Below are 20,620 nucleotides of genomic sequence, written 5' to 3'. Positions count from 1 at the left end.
TCTCTCCCGTAGCCCCCCGATCCCCCAACAGGCCCCAGTGTGTGATGTTCCCCTCCCTGTGTCCATGTGTTCTCATTGTTCAACACCCACTTATGAATGAGAACATGCAGTGTTTGGTTTTCTTTTCTTGTGTCAGTTCATGTCCTTTGCAGGGACATGGATAGAGCTGGAAACCATCATTCTTAGCAAACTATTCACTAGTTTTTCTAACAGACTTATTTATATAAATCACTCCACGTAGCTTCTCTTAAATCTATTCTCCCTGGCTTTTGAGACCTCTGGTTGTGTTTTTCCTGGCATACTCCCATCTGTTTTAATCTGTCACTTTTAGATTGCTGGGGGCCCTCCCAAGCTGTGTCTTACAGGATTCCTTCAGCTTTGATTCCTGATTGTCAATAAAGGAGACCAGCTTTAATCTGAACATCAATATATTAAAAGATCATACTTGTTAGCAAGGAAATACCCTTTCAACCCTCACTCTTCTGTATCACAAGAATACTTCTCACCTCTCTCCGAAGAATGCAGTGGACCATGACTATAACAAAGCCTTGCAATGAATCAAACACAGCAAAAAGTATTTGAAACAATATGGAGCGTTTATCTGTCATGGCCAGAACCGCAGACATCCATGTCAAAGCCAAAAGGGGCAACACCACGCAGGAGCTCCAAAGAGATGCCCTGTTGAGACCAAGAAAGCAACATTTCGTAGCTGTACATCACACCCCAGGCCGAAGCCAAACCCCCATTCAACAAAGCATTTTTGTATGTGCTTCCAAGACCATTAACTTGGAAACCACAAAGCAGATGACATTTGAGAGTTTTATTTGTTTTTAATACACTATCCCACAATAGTTATAAAGGCAGTCGCCAATTATAAATATTTAAGTATACTCTCTGCTCTTGTATTAGAAAACCCAATTTTTTTTCATCATAGCATTTCTCACATGCACTGTAAAAGATTTGTAACAAGAAGATGTAAATGATTCGGACTAACATGGCGTTACTGGCGGTGGTGGCTGACAAAGCTGTTGTTGAAACTACTCCACACTTGGCACATTTGAGCGTCAAACCGCTATGAGGCTCACTCATCTGACTGCAAACAAACAGAACACCCACAAAAAGAACAAAATATTGAATTGTCACCAAAAAAAGTTGCTGCTGCAAGTTAGCTTTTAAATACGATTTCATGCAGAAAAGTATATTTATCAAAAATGAATGCTCTAGGTTGTTGTAAAGATGCATTTATATTAAAAATTATCTTTATAACATTTACCTTTTAACATGGGCCTTTGCTGCATGCAAAACATGTCCATCATCACACCATAAATGGCCCTTGTGTCAATTGATCAAAGTTGCTCAATACACTGAGTTAAACATAAGCATGTGCTTCTGTAGACACACAGTGAAAACCCTTTATTCAGACCCTTAATAATCAAACATGTGAGGACTCCGAGCTCTGAGGACGTTCATTGTTAATTGCAGAAGGCACGTATATTTGTGGGAACCTTCTGAAATGTAAATAATTATCTCAGAAGTCCAACATGGCAAGAAATGGATTTTAGGAGTCTTCAATTATCTGGTGAAGATGTAGTTTTTTTCTCAACAGATTCTCAAAAGATACTATATTCTTATAATATCAATGTGTTGTCCATATTTTAGGATGATCTGAATATAGAAGCTAATGAAATTTGATGAAATATTAGTTGATAATGAGAGTGATAGCTTTCTGCTTTAATAGAACACATTTAACATAATTGTTAAGTTCAAAATATTATTTCTAAACATTTGTCATAGACTCCAACCTCCTAGCATTTAAATGGATATTCTGTTCTAGAGGATTTTGTAAGTAAATTCAGATTCAAACAATTCATACTCCATTTAGTACATTATAGAAGCAAAGTCACATTAAATGAGAAAACTTTATACACATTTTGCTTTAGAAAAGGGTACCTTGAAAATTACAGATTTATTGGAACCTTTTAGGAAAAACCAAAGAGAAATTACTTGAATTAAAAATTCCAAACATGTTGGAATAATACTCTACGGTGTGCATAGTCCATTCCTACATGGCGTTGATGTCTAAAATGCTTATTTTGTAGGTTTTCTTAAAGAATCTTATAATGGAGTTGCATTACTAGTTGCATAAGAAAAGTGGCAGAAGAGAGAAAGTTGTAAGATGCTCATAACTTAAAATCTCTGGTTTATTTTAAATAAGTGTACTCATTTGTAAATAGTGATGATATGAGATAATAAATGTGAAAGTTATTAAGTAAATAGATTGATCCGCAGATCCTGTGAGAAAAATAAGAGCTTTCAGAGATGGGTGTGGAGGTGGGGAATATAACACTAAATCTTTCACTTTACTGATCCAGCCCAGGGCACATGTACTAGCCAAATGTGTCCAAACTTTTCAAAATAATATGTAGCCATTAGTCCATCCAGTTTAGTTTAGGAATGCCTCAAGAGACATGCTGATGTGTACATCTCAAAGGAGTACATAGGCCAGAATTCCCCGCAGTGGCTGCACATCAGCTGTCTATCCGACCCCAACCACAAAGACTCTAATTTGATAGGGCTTATGCATCTGCCTTTTTCAAAGCTCCATAAATTATCCTGATGAACAAACAGGAAAAAGTACCACTGCTCTTACTAAACATTTGAATTTCTTTAATCTTGTTAAATCTGATCAGATTAATATGAAAAAGGCATGAGTTAGTTATATATTGTCCCCTTTATCACAGAAGATAGGTTGTATGGTGTTTATGATGGAGCTGTCTTTCTTAATCTAAGAATATGTTGCCTCTAGGCTCTAAAACAAGATTGAAAGCCAAATATTACCAAAAAATAATTTTAAGTACATGGTGTAAGTATTTTAGTATTGAAAAGTGTGATTTAATCTAAGTATGGGCTTGTCTGAAAATAAATTTTAAGCCATTATTTAAAATGCTTATTTGTCTTTATTTAAGATTTATTTGAGGCCAACTAAAAGATCTATGCCTATTTCCCTTAGTCAGGGCTAACTGTTGAAAACCATGCTTGATGTTAACTGGTTGGACACCTTTGGCATTCTGTTACTGGATGTGCATGAAGTAGAATTACCTAGAGACATGTAATGTTTTTTCCTAGTTTATGTGACCACTAGAGAAATTAACATAATATGAAGAACACATAGTCTAGATGCTAAATTGAATTGCTGCATTGAAAAATAAGATCTTGTTTCTTTATTGTAGAAGAAATATACATTTATATAATGATAAGTTCAAACAGTAAAAAATGAGTTGTCCATACATTTAAATTTAACCAATATGTCCACCAGGGCACCGGGAGAGGATCACATTATAGAACCAAAGTTACGTTAAATAGAAAAACTTTACACACATTACTCTTCAGATAGTTCTGTCTACTCCAGTTATTACTGTGGATCTTAAAATCTACAGGTTCTAGTTCCCGTCACCATGTAATTTTTCTCTTTTCTTTAAAGAAAAAATAAAGTCTGACTGATTTATTGTCAATAACATAAAATATTCCCTGGAAAGGAAATGTACCAGCCTTCCTTTAAAAAAATCACATGAAATTTGTAAAGAGTACTAGTAAGTCAATTTCCTTAGCTCAGGTAGATAAGACAAAGAAGTTTAAGACAGTAAATAAGAAAGTTCCATTGCAGAAAAATAGAGAAACATAAATTTTCTGCTTAAGATGTTCTAAAAATATACATGCCATTTTTATCCTGATTTTATTCTTCTAATTATCATTTTATATAAGGCGTATTGTTAGTTGCAATAACTTCCTTCTTGGTAAACTAATGGGTACTAGGCTTAAAACTTGAGTATGAAATAATCTGTCCAGCAAACCCATGTGATACACGTTTATCTTGTACTCCTGAACTTAAAATAGAAGTTAAAAAAAAAGAAAAAAAAGAATTTCTGTAGAAAAAATATTAATACAGTTTGGGTCTTATAAAACTTGTTAAACTATTGTATTATTAATTATTAATTCCTTTACAAATATTTATTGAGCACAAACTATATGCTTGGCTGTTTTTAACAACTGATTATAAAAAGAAGAAAGGGATCAAAGAAACAGAAAAAATGGGAAAAGGAACATCTTGGTACAATATTTGATTTTAAATAACAACCTAGAATGCTTGATATATGTGTATATTCAAATAAGCTGTAATAATTTTTACAAATAGGAAGGTGAGTTGTCAAGTCGATCAATTATCTTTCTGCTTAATTTTTCTTTAATTTTGATTATTTGTTCTTCACTGGGGACTGTTCTTCACTGTCCTCACAACTTCTCTGTGAGCTAAATTTATTCAAACATCTATAGCTTCCAAAAATTTCCTTCAGTCACGCTTTGGAATGCAGTACAAATTGTAATGTATATTTTCTTAAGCTAAAATTGTACTTTATATTAGAAATATATTTTGAAAACCTAAAGAAATTAATTTGTTACTAGTTCTTTTTTGCTCTGGACAGTAACCAACATTCTGTTTTTATAAAATAAATTAACATTCCTGCTTCTCTGGCAGTGGCCTTTGAACCAGAAAAACACTGACTCAGTTTTGCCAATGAAACATATGTAACTTCTTCTAAGAATATGCTTAGAATAAGAGGTTTTAAAATTATAATTTACTTGTTAATATATAGATTGAAATGGATAATTTCTAAATTCATGATTGACACTATTGTCATTTCTTCTAAACCTATATGATCTCTTACAAAGAGCTATAAATTAAACTGGGCTTTATACATAAAATAATTAAATAAGAAAAAATACTGACAATGAATGTAATAAATTCTCAGCATCATATTCATTTAGATAATATCATCTCTTTTTTTGACCTTCATGTCATGGATGGCAGGATCATAGGCTCTTGGTTGATAATTAGAGACCTGTGAAAACAATCTAATCTGTTCAGGTTGGCTCCTCATAAGAGCAGCCATTGTTGAGTGAATGCTTGCTATGTGCTAAATACTGTAATGTGTGCTTTATATACATTATATTTTCATATACTTTATGAGGCAGGAGTTATTTTCCCCATTTAACAGATGAGGAGACTGAATTGAAAAAAGTAACATGCCCAAAGGCACATAGACACAGCTAGTAAATTGCAGAGCTGAATATAAAGCATGGTTTTGTTTGACCTCAAAGTTTTATCTTAACTACCAAAGGGTCCCATTTTGTTGTTGATGTTGTTTAAATTATATAACTTTATACTACTAGCAGCAGAACTGAGTTTCTATCCCAGTACTCAGTCTGATCACTATATTATTACATGATTAATTTGGACAGAAATGTCCAGATTTTTTTATGACACATGTAGTGGGAATTAGAGTAAGTATTATGCCGCTCACATGTGGCATAATAACAAGAGTAAGTGTGTGAAAATTTTGTGTTTAAATTATCTAGAAAGCTGTGTCTGTACTACGTTCAAGTCTGCATATTTAAGGATGTTACAGAAACTCATCTGTAGTGAAAAAAATCTCTAAATTAGAGAATGATCTTCCCTCAGGAAGAAACTTCAGTGATTTTTAATTACACTATTGTATTTCTAATGTTTGATATAAATGATATCAAATTTTTATATTGAAACCATTAAATTTAGTATTTTGCTAGGGAAAAGAAATACACACATTATGTTATATTAATCATTACATAGGTTATAAAAACACAATGGACTTAAAATTTTCACAAGTGATCAATTACTATGACTATTAAGTAATATCATAAATTATGGAAGAAAATATTATATGGGTAAGTTTTGAATGAGGGTACAGTTCAATGGAAAGGAGAAAGTTGTAAACTTTTTATAAGGAGAGATAAAGAAAAAATCAAAGGTATTAACAATTCATTCAAGTGTCAACAAATTTATATGATAAAGGATAATATAGCCTTAAAAAGCTACTATCAATCTATATATGAGGTATTACTGTCATTAGATATATATAAGAAGTCATCAGATATTTATAAAATTTAGAAAAGCATCTCCCTTAATTTTACTATTATAATATATAAGAGGTTAAAGTATGGAACTTATGAATAACTTTTTAGCCAGTCAGACTAAAAATGTCATAAGGAATGAAAATATAAGACAAAAATAGTGCTTGATAAGGGGAGAAGATTTTTTCCTGATATATACAATTAGTCAAAGAAAATATAGTATTTTGCCCTGTTTAGGTTTGCTTGTCCTGATTCTATTCTGTCACATACCAACACTGTGTTCAATTTACCTCCTGTTCTTTATGATCAAAACCCGGAAGGATTTGGAAACCCTTACCTAATGACAACTGTTATTAAGTCTAGCCTTAACATTTAATGTTCCTTTCTGACAAGCAGGTAATATGCACAAAGAAACTCCAATTTTCTTAAAGGTCTGTCACAGTATTTTTAGATTTTTGGTCATATTCCTTAAAAATAGCACACTGGAAACTTTTATAGGGCAGAATCTACCGGACACACTAGTACATCAATAACAAAATTCAACGCACAGTCAAACGTAGTCAGTGATGGTCTGAAATTGCAGTATGGGATTCACTGGTAAATAACCTTCAAAATCTACCAATTGCAGCTTACCCGGCTCTGTGTTTGAGCTTTTTATCTAGGATTCCATCTCTGGAAACAAGTTTATTAAATACCAAAATGCCAATCACCATGTTGACCTGTCAAACAGAAACAAAGTTGACCTTTCAATGATAGTGAAGGGAATCAGGTCCCTGTTTCTCCTGAAAATCCTGTTTTATCAGTTTATAGCCACCGTATCATTAGTAGTGGTATGAAGCACTTCTCAAACATTTTTTATAAGTGCACAGAGGCATATGGAACAATTTAACAGTGGTGTGCTACTTTAAAGTTGTAAAGTACATTAAGTTCATTTAATTTCCATGCTTTGCCGTTAACACTGGGGAAATTAACCTTCAATTGCCTGACTTTTAAATGATACCATACTATGACAATCTGGCATTCTTTTGTCTGAGTCAACCCTGAATAAAATTATTTGGCTAAATGAGTATTACCCTATGACCAAGAGCCAGGAGATTCTGAATCTTAGAGTATGAGGCTAGGGTGAGCCCTGGCAGCAAAAGGTGCTGATGATTTGTCATTATTCCCAGCATGGAGGACAGAATGCCTAAATTCCTCATGCCGTGTGGTCATTCTCTTCTCTGGAAGGGAAGCATTTTGATGTACCATGCTCTTCTAGGCAGAAAGGAAAGCCTATTCAATTCACCAGAATCTTTTATGCAATGGACACTAGTGCCAATTCTTAAAATATGCTCTAGTGTACAGTTTTATCATTTTCTAAGACTTTCTTACTGTCGCTTAAAAGGTCTTTTGCATAATAAATGAAAGAAATGGTATATAGTTTTCCTTTTTCATGTAAAACTGTAAAAAGCTGCATAGACGTCTATTTGTAACACCTTATGATGAGCCCCCACAATTCTCTCATCTACCAACACTTTCTGATCAAGAAATCCAGCCCAATGAGTAAACCAAGATAATAATGAAAAATATTTTCTTCTTTTTGCCTTTCTTGCCTCTCTTGCCTCTTTTCAGTCTTGGTATAACCCTGCCCTGCTGCCAATGAAGATGGTGAATATAAAGCTAAAATGTGTTCAATTGCTGATGTAAGGAAGATGCAAAACATACCTATTAAGTGGGGACTTAAGGGGAGTCATTCTTCATAGTTTCCTGACAAGATACCATTTAATCAAGAGAATACTTATTCATTTCTGTACCTATCATTCTTTAAGCTCAGAGAAAAAGTATATTCTATGGATTCTATCAATCCACAACTTAATCATAAGGGAATTTGTCACCCCACAAAAGACCATACTTTGGTGTTTTAATTATATACATAGTCTGTTTCTTCATTTTAGTGTTATATGAGTATTAACCTAGAAGCTTAGGGAAGTAATTCAGTTGATTAAATAAAAATTCAGCACAGCAGACAAAACAGTTTCTAATAGTTTTGATTTCCCTGTGCTCTAAGATTCATGCCTTGATTTTATTTTTCTTGTGAATCATAGACAGTTTCTGCTCCCTGTGACAGCTTAGCGGAGGGAGAACAAACTTAAAGGAAGAAAAAAGTCACATATCAGAGTTAGTAATGTCACTAGCTTCCAATTTTTTGAATGCATCATTCAAGAAACAAAAGATTAACTTTCCAATTAGAAATATAATTGCACAGAAATATGAACATTTGTATTTAATTTAGACTATGTCTTTCCTCCCTTTTCTTTAAAGAGTTACTGGCCAAGAAAGATTTGTAATCAATAAATCCAAAAGGAGAAAGAGAAAGGCAAATTGGAAGGAAATATTATACATTACCACAGTTTAAATTTTTAAACAATTATTTTGTGGTTTCAAAAGAGAAAATCCTTATCTATAACATACGGAAGTGATTCTTAAACAGGGGCGATTTTGACCCCCAGGGACCATTGGAAAAATGTCTGAAGACGTTTTGAGTATTATGACTAGAGGGTACTATTTTGTATGTAGTAGGTAGAGAAAAGGGATGCTGCTGAGCCTGCTAAAACACACAAGACAGCCCCTGCAACAAACATATGCTCCAAAATGTCAGTATCACTGAGGTTGAGAATACATTTCTTTTAGATCTTTGATAGGGGCAGCCTTGAAGAGATTTCCTATTAATAACCATATGGATTTTACATAATGAAGGTGAAATTATGGTAAATAATGAGATTCTATGCATTAAAGAGGAAGAATTCATTAAAACTTACTCAAATTTCTTCATAAATCTGAAATTACTGTAAGAGAAATATCACACTCCCAGTTTAATATTCTTCAGTATTTAAAATAAATAAGAATATTTTAGAATCATAAAAGACTCAATAACAATTGATATTCAGAGTAATAGACCATTGAACTTTAAATTTAATTTTTACACAAGAACTACATTATCAAAACTGTCACTCTAATTGAACTCAAGCAGTCTTTTTTTGCTAAGAAAACAAAATAAGTTGATTTTGATGTTTACCAGGACAACAGCAGCTGCAGGTCCCACAAAAGCATAGAGTAGTCCTCCTTCAAGAGAGAGCCAGCAGCTGAAAATCACATTAGATAAGAACTAACAAAAATTAGTGACAAGTATTAGACCACTAAAGTATGATACAAACAACTTAGATTATACATTTAGCCTTGGGATTTTGGCACATGTTAAAGATTTGTAATAAAAAAATACATAAAGGATGTAGAAAAAACTAGAATTAGATAATTCCTTGAATAAGAACTACTATATATGTCTAACTGAAAACAAAGTTTTATTATAAGGTCTTACTTTCAGGCAGTTGATACATTTTAGACAAATTACTCTTGCAGTGAGATTTCTATATTTACTCTCATTACAAAGGTATTATTTAAATTTTATAAAACGCTGTTTTATATCCATTATGGAGTTTTTCAAATGTACTTTAAAGCAAGAAGAGTGTGTTTTTTAGAGTTTTACACGTGTCATTTACCTGCTTTTCCTGGAGGCCATTGAAATACTGGGAGAAATTGGTTTAAAAGCCATCATTGCAGGGAATGGATAAGCCACATTTGCATTGCTATTTTCCTTCTAATTTTACTTTTTCACCAAAATACTAAGGAAGTTCCCTAAGGATAAGCTTTTGAATAAAAATAAGTGCAGCTGTGTTTGTTTCAATGACTAAATTCACCAGGAGATGTAGGTTTGCATTGATAGAGACATGATAATCCATTTGGGGAGAAACAGTATTTCACAGCAGAGGGAAATGCAGAGGGAATGGGGCTGACACTGGAGGCTTTGCAGGGTGGCACATCTGCCCATGCAGACTCCAGGAATGTGAAAATGAAGGACGTGTGAGGGGCTGCTAATGCAAAGAGTCATTCCCACCCTTTCAAGCACTTGTTTTTTGACATTTGACCTTTCACTATTTCTTCTCAGTCCACAGAATCAACATGCTGCCTTCAAAAGTAATAGCAATAAATGGTAGCTGCTCTATATCTGTTCTAACAATAAACTGCTCTATATGGATTATGATGTTGGTTACATGACTTATATATTTCTCAAAACTCACAGAACTGTACATATAATAGAGTGGATGCTACTCTATGTAAATTATATCTTAAACATATTTACCTAGTAATTATATATGCACACACAGATATACTATATCAACATTTATATATATATATACACACACACACACACACAAATATGTGTATGTATATTCAAATTCTGCATTTAGTTATTGCTCCTTGACATAACAACAGAAAGATAAAAATGTACTTTTCTACTTTGAGGTGGATAATTTAATATATATTTTTAAAAAATATACCTGGAGAAAAAATCCTTAGTCTGACAGAACACTTTAGATTTTGTCTCTAAGACTGCCAGTAATCTTTAAACTGAGATTCAGTATATCTTTCAATATATACTAATAGAGATTGGGTATATCTTTTATTTTTTCCCTAGGGGATTATACTGTTATAAAACTTTACAGTTATAAAATAAATGCATTACTTACTGTATTGTATTGGACTTTAATTATGAACTCTTTGAAAGTAGGAGCCATAATATATATAATCTTATTCCCATATTCCCAATGTAGTGACTTTCCAAAAATAGATTTATAACAAGTTATGCTATTGTAAAAAGTAATAAGTTAAAGTGATAGTGCTGTAGTATCAGAATTTTAAACAATAATATAGATATCATTAAAAATGCTCTGATGGGAGCTCTTTAAATTTTGCAGAAGTTTCTTTAGAATAAACTGAAAAAATATATCTCAGTATGTTCACAATTTGTATGAAACTACCAGAGCGCCTAATTAGCAGTGATTCCTACCTCAAGCCCAAGACAATTAAAAGAACATCATGCTTTAAAATACATGCTTTCAATGAGATGCACATCTCTTTCTCCACTTCTTAATTGCCTCCTCAACTTGGAAGTAGATAAAATAAAACATGAAAGTACATTGTTTAGATTTAAAATGTCATACCTTACTACAAATTCTCTCATAGAATTTATCAGCACTACAGCTATAAACTGAGCTGGTATCGTATATCTTTTTCTCCCTTTTAATTTCTTCCATAGTCCAAGTATTTTCCAATGTGAAATCTATTGGTTTCCTTGATCTATAACTTTTAGTATACATTACCCTAACATAGCAACAAAACTTGAACTAATATGACAAAACTTGGTAAATAACAATATACATTATCATTAATGGAATTAGAAGGTCATAGCAGAATCACATTCTAAATAGTAAAGATGTCAGACTTATTTGAGACACAGCATGCACAATAGATGTTGAAATATTTTAAAAGCCAAATACACTGGTCTTATTAAGAAATGGGAAATTAAAACAAAGATTCTGAACAGTGCTACAACATTTATTTCTTAACCTTTGTGCATTAAGCTACCTTGTTTTATTTGTTACGAATGCATTTTAATGATTCCATGATAAAATGCAAGCCATCAGCAATGCCAACCAAGACTCTGATGATTTGTTAAATCATAAACATGATTTATCACTGTGGATGGACTTACTAGTGATCAGTGCCATATCCTTTTGTTCTGGTGAAGCCTACTGATGTGGCCACTACTAATGCTGGTAAACCTGCAAGAAAAGCAATGTCATACATTCATATTCAACTATAACCACTATGCATAATGGCTCAGGAAAAGTCAGAGCAAACTCCGATAGTTCACAAGGTACGTTTCTATTACAAAATTTCTTTCAAGTTGAAAAATATGAGAGAGGTACCTGAGCTTTTAACTTACTGCACTTCTCTGATGTTGCTAGGTTACCACCACATTTGACATGGGTTTAAATGGAAGTAATAGCAGAGATTTAGTACATCTTTTAAGTTATTTTTTCCCTAGAGGTTTACACTGTTACAAAGGAAATTTATAGTTATAAAATCAGAATGGTAAAAACTGGATGTTCTGGTGTGATGTAATATCAGAGAAGTGGAACATTCCATTGGCCACATATTGATCCACATCAAGCTGTACTTATAATAAGATGGAAAAAACATAAATCTCATCAGTTAACACTTTCTTTAAAATTTGCTTATAATAACAAGAATGTAGAAATACAAAATTCAATTACCAACATATTTGCACTGATTCTGAGCTAGCATCTTCTTTTAGTTTATGTCAAGTACACTTACCTCATTAAAGTTCAATGGAAACTCTCTATGTTTTGGTAGATCTATGCTATTTACATTTTTTTTTTTAAGTTTTGGCTAGGCCTTTTTAGGAAGATCATGTTTGCCTTTTCTGGCTGAAAAATCCATCATCTAATCATCTTCTTGTATCTCCTCTGCCCATCTTCTTTCTTACTATAATTTCACATACTTCCTGCTGTTCTCTTTCCTCTGTGAGCCTTCTCTAGTGACATCACATTCCTTCATGAGATTTAATGACAAGAACTATGGAAAACATTTCAGAGGGACATATCATAGTTTTAAACAAATATTGGTGAGATATACATATATATATATATAGTGCGAATTCTACATATGTAGTCCCCTCCTCATCCTTCTCCTCACTGTCCTCCTCCTGTTTCTCCTCTTCTTCTTCCTCCTCCTCTATCTTCCTTCACACATGTCATTTGTTGACTTTTTTGATTGACTGGACTAAGTTCATTAGGGGAAGAAAACCCTCCAGGGTTATAACTGAAGAATTAATAGTATTTATTTCATATAATTTAATTAAATTTTTTTCTAGATTCATTATATTATACTTGTCCATAATGAAACACATATACCACTGTTCTGCCAACCCATAAATTTTCTGATACTCTAGCACCATCAGTTTAGCTTTTTGCTAGAGTAATTTGATATTAGCTGTAAATTTGGAGATTGTCTGTGAAGCTTCTCCTCAAAATCTTTAGTAATGATTTTAAACAAAGTAGTCACCAATCCTGAAAATCACCACATTTTATTCGTCATCAAAAAATGTGTTCTTTTACTTGCAGTCTGTATTTCTTAGAATAGTATTAATTCATAGCAAAAATATCCCAATTGAAATACTACTTTAACTTAACTTTAGAAGGCCTTTGTCATGAAATTTAGACAAAAAATTGATGAAAGTCTAGGTAAAACAAAGTCTGCAACTTTTGTGTTTGCGTGAGGCTCTCACTCTGCCATACAGGTTGGAGTTCAGTGGTGTGATCTCAGCTCACTGCAACCTCCACTTCCCAGGCTCATGTAATCCTCCCACCTCAGCCTCCCCAGTAGCTGGGACTACATGCATGTGCCACCATGCCTGGCTAATTCTTTGTATTTTTGGTAGAGATAGGGTTTTGTCATGTTGTACAGGCTAATCTCAAACTCCTGTGCTCAGGCAGGCCACCCACCTTGGCCTCTCAAAGTGCTAGGATTACAGACGTGAGCTACCATGCCTGGCCTACTCTTCAACTTCTTATTAACTGCTTTTCATTAGTTAAACATAATAGACCTTGCTGAAACCTAATGAATAATATGTAAGTGTTCTTGATAATATTTTTCCAGTCTAAATTATACTGGCATTGTTATAAGTACACTTATTTGTAATTTCCCAGTTTCCTTCTAGCATCCCATATGTCAGTCTTCCAATACAGTAGATATTATTGTATATTTGGGCCTTTTCTAAAAGCAGCTTCTTAAATTAACTAGGCTATCATTACAATTGGCCCTATAATATAGATCTTTCAGATGTCCATGTCATGAGGCAATTTGAGAGAAACTTCTTAATAAACATAAGTAATGAAACAATTCTCAGCAATTCTAGGTTTCTATTTTAGAGGACTACATTGACTAGCTGTGACCTGTGAAATGAATAGCTGTATTCTTTAATTGTTTTGAGATTTCTTGGAATGAAATGCTCTAAGTTTCCTGGTGGGAGTACATACATTCAGCTCTCAAAATTTTAAGATATTTTGCACTTTCAGAAAATATTAACAGAGAGCACTGTTTTTCTGTGTGTAGGTATCTCAGGTCTCATCTCACACTGTCTGCACTATTGAGTGTTAACTGACTAGCTACATGAGCATTCAATACTTGCTTCCTTTTTAAGTTCCAAATGGTCAATGAATACTCAAAATTCACGAGCTCATGTATTTTCACCTCCATAGATGAAATTAGATAAAAGTAGCCTGTGCCTAATCACTCTTGACTGCTTTGTAATATGTGTTCAAAGTCATTTAGAGAAAAGCACCAAAAGGTATATTAATATGCTTACCCCATCCAAGGCACAAAAAGCGTTTTCTTATAAGCCGTGTCCTAATTTTTCCAGTTACAGCCATATATGATTGCCACGCCTCAGTCAAAACCCAACAGAATGAAGCCAGGAAGAAAAAGTGCAAAAATGCAGTGGTGGTTGTGCAGATACTCTGTGGAAACAAACAAAAGGGCTCGCACTGAACTTGGAAGAGGGAAAATCACATGTTCTGAAGAGGATTGTTAATCTTTGATTCATTGCTTTTATTTCAAATATCTACTTCTCCTCAGTGACAAGAGTAATTATTTATAGAAATTATAAACCCTGTAGCCTTCATGCTCTATACAATATTTATAATGGAAAAAATATGTGTCTAATTCCATTTGGGCTTAATTTTTTGTGTGAAGAACGCTGAATGTAAATTTGAGCTCAAGGGAGATTAAAATTACTGTTTTACTTGAATTTTTTAGGTATAATTATGAAAATGCTCTTAATTATTTTGGCTACATTCTTTATTTTTCCCTTTTAACAGATAATCTTTGTTGTTTTATCTGTGTCATTAAAATTATATCTGCAAATGTAACAGACTTTCAAAAGAAAAAATTAGTTTGCTCTTATATTTGCATGATATTCAAGGTATAATAGCAAAGTACAATGAGGTTTGGCCAACAACATAGTTAAAAAATAACATATGTATTTTAAAGTAATTAATACAATACTCCTATGGTATTACTTTGCAATGTGAGTCCTAATCAAATAATTTTGAAAAGGTAACCAAGTCACTGGCAGTACACAGCTATGATTTTATAGATATTTTTCTTCATGTAACTTAATCACCTTGAATGTGCTGATCCTTAGTTGTAACTCATTGGCAAAAATCAGTAGCTTCATTTTGGTAAATGTTGTTACTTACTTCACTGTTATAATTTCTTTATAAATCTTGTTGAAATGCAAGTCTTTATAAACCAGAACCAGTAACGACTAATTTGTTCCTTTGACAGTCATTCTCAATCTTACTGTTTTTAAAAATTGAAATGGCAAAACAAAGACAGTAGAACTAAAAAAAACTGTAAAAAACCCACTACAAAGAAATGAAACTATAATCCATATCTTCTCATCTCTACCACCATCCACTGCTAATGCAGAATATCTTATTAGAATTTTTTGGCCCAAATTATTCGTATTATTTGTTTGTTAAATTTCACCATATGTTAACTTAGTTTTCCAGTTCTTCTTATCCTATAAAAAGAACTTTATCATGTTTATCTCAGCAGGTTGTGTAAATGACAAGAGATAATGTTAAGAGGCTGAGGAGCACTGTGCTAGGTATATAGTAAGTGTCCAACCAAATATGACTGTTATCATTAATATTTAGTACTTGTTTCTATTTATAAAGATGATAAAATCATGGATTTCTTGAAGGCTTCCTCATACCTCATCTAGTCTCAGGTATAATGCAGTAGCTTTAACGAATTGTAATTCCTCCTATTCTTGACACATTGAGACTTTTTATTTTTTCCAATTTATGGTTTAAATAGCTGCAGATTGTCTAGTTTGCTTATTTTTTCATCTGTAGTGGCCGATCCCATGTGAATTCCAATTACAACTCTTTTACTTGCTATCCAAAGACTAGTTGACCTTTTTCAGTCACTTGTTACCCTTTCAGTTCCCTCTACCAGTTTGTTTCAACTCAATTGTATGTACTAGCAAAGCTAGGCCATCTCTGTTTTTAATCTATCAATAAAGAGTTCTATCAAGCTGTCAATAAATATGTTGAAATGTAAGACCCTAAGTGTTGGTGTACTGAAATTTTATAAGAAATAATGAAGTGTTCAATGGCTGAGTATAGAGATTTTAAAATTTTCTGTCTGCATATTGTGTTCGTTACTTTACTTTGCAACTCCCTGGTATCCACTTTAATTCTAATACAAATTGAAGCACATGCAATTTTGAGCCACTGACATTTCAATAATCATGTCTCTTTGAACAATAATATCGCCACAGACAGACAATGGGGAAATGTATTGTAACTAAAGAAGTAAGGCCTATTTCTTCAGACAACAGTATTCTACAATAGCTGGATAAATATTTATATATGCCTTAAGTTGCTCCAAGTACAGAGGTAAGCTATCTCAGCTTAAGGAATATGTACATATGAACTAAAGAGGTTTAAGTCACAAAATTAACCATATACAAAAAGTATAGCAAAATCTATGATCTTGAAAAATAGAAAAAAGGAGCTACACTTTGCATCATCATGTGGAGAATCAATATAAAATCACTCAGCCAACAAGCATATGAAAAAATGCCCAGCATCACTGACATTAAGAGAAATGCAAATCAAAACCATAGTGAGTGAGATACCATTTCATATCAATCAGAATGGCTATTAGTAAAAAGTCAAAAAATAGCAAATGCTGGTGAGGTTGTGGAGAAAAAGGACAGTTTATGTACTGTTGGTGGGAACGTAAATTAGTTTCACCATTGTGGAAGACAGTGTAGCGATTCCTCAGAGACCTAAACACAGAAATATCATTTAACCCAGTAATCCCATTACTGGGCATATACACAACAAAATATAAATTTTTCTATTATAAAGATACATTCAGGTGTATGTTCATTGCAGCAGTATTCACAACAGCAAAGACATGGAATCAACCCAAATGCCCATCAATGATAGACTGCATAAAGAAAATATGGTACATATTCAACATGGAATACTCTGCAGCCATAAAAATGAATGCGATCATGTCCTTTGCAGGAACATGGATAGAGCTGGAGGCCATTATTCTCGCAAACTAATGCAAAACAGAAAACCAAATATTGCATGTTCTCACTTATAAGGGAGCTAAATGATGAGAACACATGGACACACAGAGGAGAACAACACACACTGGGGCTTATCAAAGGGTGAAGGAAGGGAGAAAAGAGGGGATCAGGAAAAATAACTAATGGGTACTAGGCTTGATGCCTAAGTGATGAAATAATCTGTACAACCCGACCCCATGATGCCCATTTACCTATGTAACAAACATGGACATGTACCCCTGAACTTAAAAGAAAATCAAACAATCCATACAAGGAAACACTGATTTTTCTACTGATATGTTATACTGGTTAAGTTGGAAATAGTCTTTACAACTTTTATAAATAGAAATTTTTAAATGAAACTTTATTATTGTCCACAAATGACATATCAGCTTCCATAAAAGTGGCTTTTCTAGTGTTTTTGGCTCAGGATTGTTTGATCTCTTCTCCTGCATAACCCAAATCCACATCAACAAGACCATAGTGATCAATCATCCCTTAGATCCCCTCGGTACTAGAGTTTTTTTCCACATACAAACCTCAAATCCTGAATCTCCTTTTCCATAAAGAGGTTCATATCTTGGCAACTGTTCAATTATCACTCTGACTGGACTCACTGTTGTGAACTTTGGTCTTAGAGTTTTTCTTTCTTTTTTTTTTTTTGAGACGGAGTTTCACTCATGTTACCCAGGCTGGAGTGCAATGGCGTGATCTCGGCTCATTGCAACCTCCGTCTCCTGGGTTCAGGCAATTCTCCTGCCTCAGCCTCCTGAGTAGCTGGGATTACAGGCACGCACCACCATGCCCAGCTAATTTTTTGTATTTTTAGTAGAGACGGGGTTTCACCATGTTGACCAGGATGGTCTTGATCTCCTGACCTCGTAATCCACCCGCCTCGGCCTCCCAAAGTGCTGGGATTACAGGCTTGAGCCACCGCGCCCGGCCGAGTTTTTCTTTATTCATCCTCCATGTGTTGAATTCCACTACAGCTAAGCCCTTGCAGTTCACCTTTCCAAATGTGAGACTCACTAGCGTCTCAAGTTCATCATGCAATTCTTCTGATTTGCCTGCCTTGCCAAACCCCAAACTGGTCTTATCAGTGTCACAGGTGATGGATGTTATTGGCAAATATTTCAAAACTTGAAAATGAATTTAAGCTGTTAAGCTGAGCACTGTTGTACCTAACATTCTCATGTACATCCTTCACACCAAATTTCTAGACACAGTAAAAGAGATTTCTTAAAATAACTGGAAAAAATAAGAAGTGTAAACTGTGATGGACTAGAGACTATGAGAAATTCCTTAAAAAGAGAAGTATATAAAGAACAGATTGATGGTGGGTACCACGGCCCAAAGCTAGGTATTGGGGGCAGGAAAGAAGACATGAGAAGTAGAAAAGTCATGATGCATGGATGATACAGAAGTTCTGACGTCTGTTTAAAAGTACTTCCAGAAGGCAGAAATCAGGAAATTGGGAGAAAGGTAGCATTTAAAGAAATATTACAGGAAATTTTCTAAAAACTTTAAAAATTCTCCTGGCTGTAGGAGAGACTAAAGATGAAACACGTGTGAGCACATGCTTTGATGAAATCTGTGAAAATAGGGAATAAAGAGAAAAATCATAAAAGCTATCAGAGTAAAAAGAAAGATACAGACCAAGAAATTAGAATCAGAGTGACATCAGATTCTTTGTGAGCAACCCCGGGTACAAGAAGGCAGTAGAACAAGATTGTTCAACATTCTAAGAGAAAATAACTTTGAAGATAGAATTCTACACCCAGCCAAACCACTATTTGGGAGAGAGGCATAAAGAAAGAAAATTTTTTAATTGGAAGAAACTTTGAAGTTAAAAGAATTGCTCGGCAATATAAACCACTAACAATAAAAAGTCCATGAGGAGGGAATGAGATAAAAGAAGTGATGGATAGCAAAGAAAGTAATAAGTTTCCATGTGTAACAAACCTACATGTATACTCCAGGAACTTAATTCTAAACCTCTGTTTGTTCTCAGGTATGAGATACTGATTAATTCTAGATTATAGAAAAATACGCTTAAACATTTATGTTAACAAGTTTCAATAACCACAAAAAATAACAGTACATTTTTAAAATAGCAGAAAAAATTGAACAAAGAAAAATCTATAGGTTCAATTAAAAGCGAGCAAGAGATCTACAAACTAGAAAACATGAGAAAAAAAATAAACATAATTTCAAACATCAAAATTCAAAACAAATGGGAATACTTTGTATTTACTGGGTAAAAGTTAGAAACTTTCATATTGGATGAAAAAAAATTAACTCCAGTAATGTATTTATGTGACATGCTTCAAATCTAAAAACTGACACAGGAAGATAGAGAACAAAGAGATCAAAGAGCTAGATTATGCAAATGTTAACGTGTAAAAACCAGATGCCACAATGTTAATATTGGGAGAAAAATAAAAGAGATGAAGAGGGACTTTTCAGATTGATAAAAGGAGCAAGGCACAAAGAAGATGCAGAAGGAACACATTTTTATGAGAACAATAATAATTTTTCAAAGTATATTAAGCAAAAACTGAGAAAACTACAAGGATGAACAGTCAAACTAAAGTGATAATGATGGGCTTAACCTACAGCTCTCAGAAAGTAACCAAAAATGGAGGAAAGAATAATATTGATGATTATAATGCAATAAAAGTGGTTGATATTCTTTCTTTGTAATATTATACATAAAAACAGAGCATGTCTAGATTTTTAATATACAAATAGAACATCTTAGGACAGTAAGTGAAATAAAATAAATTCAAGAAAGCTTATAACATACAGAACATTTTCATAGACCACATAAAATGAGAAATCAAAATTAAAATTCTCTAACTTTTGGAAGGAAAAGTTTTTAAATAATTAAAGAGAAACTAAACATCTAAATTATCAACTATTTAGAACTGAATAACAATTATGGCAACATATATATATATATATATAAACTTGTGAGATTTTTCTATAATACTCAGGATATTTATAGCCTTAAATAGATACAAAATAAGAGAAAGATGAAAATTAATGGGCTACTTAAATGAGAGCAATCATTTCTAAAAAGACAAAATCAGAAATTAACACAACAACATTTGAAAAAATGGTTAAATTCATCTATAAAGCTAAAGCTGACTCTAAGAGACCAATAAAGCAATGTAACCTTGGCAATTGTGATGATTTTTAAAGGTGGGAGAAAAAGCAAAATAATTAAGATTAGGGATGAAAATGGTGATTAATATATAATATATATGCTTGAAAAGCTACATATGGACATTTTTTTTCCTAAAAAAATGTAAGTTGAGAGACAAAACTAATCCCAGATAAAATTGAGTTATAATGGAAGAAGTAATCCTTTAAGAAAAGTAGAAATTCAGAAACATTTCAGTCTCATTTTCTATACACCAACAGGCAAATTCTAACAAATGTAAGCAACATTCAAAATTCACATGAACATTTCCAGGTAAAAGAGAAAGATTAGAAGTATCCAATTCATTTTACAAGGAGGCTAGCATGACGTTGATATCAAAATGAGCAAGAAATCTGTAAGCCGCTTCCACTTACCAACATAAATGTGAAATTACTAAATAAAAGATTATATCTAGA

At 33.2% G+C, this 20,620-nt stretch overlaps 1 protein-coding gene across 3 annotated transcripts in view; it reads right to left on the bottom strand.

Moving 5' to 3' along the window:
* The window catches only part of ADGRB3 (adhesion G protein-coupled receptor B3), a 756,499-nt gene that overhangs the window by 51,425 nt on the left and 684,454 nt on the right, over positions 1-20,620 (bottom strand). For 2 of the 3 annotated variants that reach the window (XM_017507537.2, XM_017507538.2), the window contains 6 exons: positions 14,213-14,363; positions 11,534-11,603; positions 8,999-9,065; positions 6,577-6,662; positions 995-1,093; positions 507-678 (listed from right to left, as the gene is read on the bottom strand). In XM_017507537.2, the coding sequence (XP_017363026.1) occupies positions 507-678; positions 995-1,093; positions 6,577-6,662; positions 8,999-9,065; positions 11,534-11,603; positions 14,213-14,363 (645 nt within the window). The remainder of the gene's footprint in view (positions 1-506; positions 679-994; positions 1,094-6,576; positions 6,663-8,998; positions 9,066-11,533; positions 11,604-14,212; positions 14,364-20,620) is intronic. The other variant, XM_017507539.2, reaches the window with a different exon arrangement.

Source organism: Cebus imitator, unplaced genomic scaffold (assembly GCF_001604975.1).
Source record: "Cebus imitator isolate Cc_AM_T3 unplaced genomic scaffold, Cebus_imitator-1.0 Scaffold377, whole genome shotgun sequence".
Lineage (NCBI taxonomy): Eukaryota > Metazoa > Chordata > Mammalia > Primates > Cebidae > Cebus > Cebus imitator.
The sequence above is the reverse complement of the archived record's forward strand: the minus strand, read 5'-3'. Positions and strand labels throughout refer to the sequence as shown.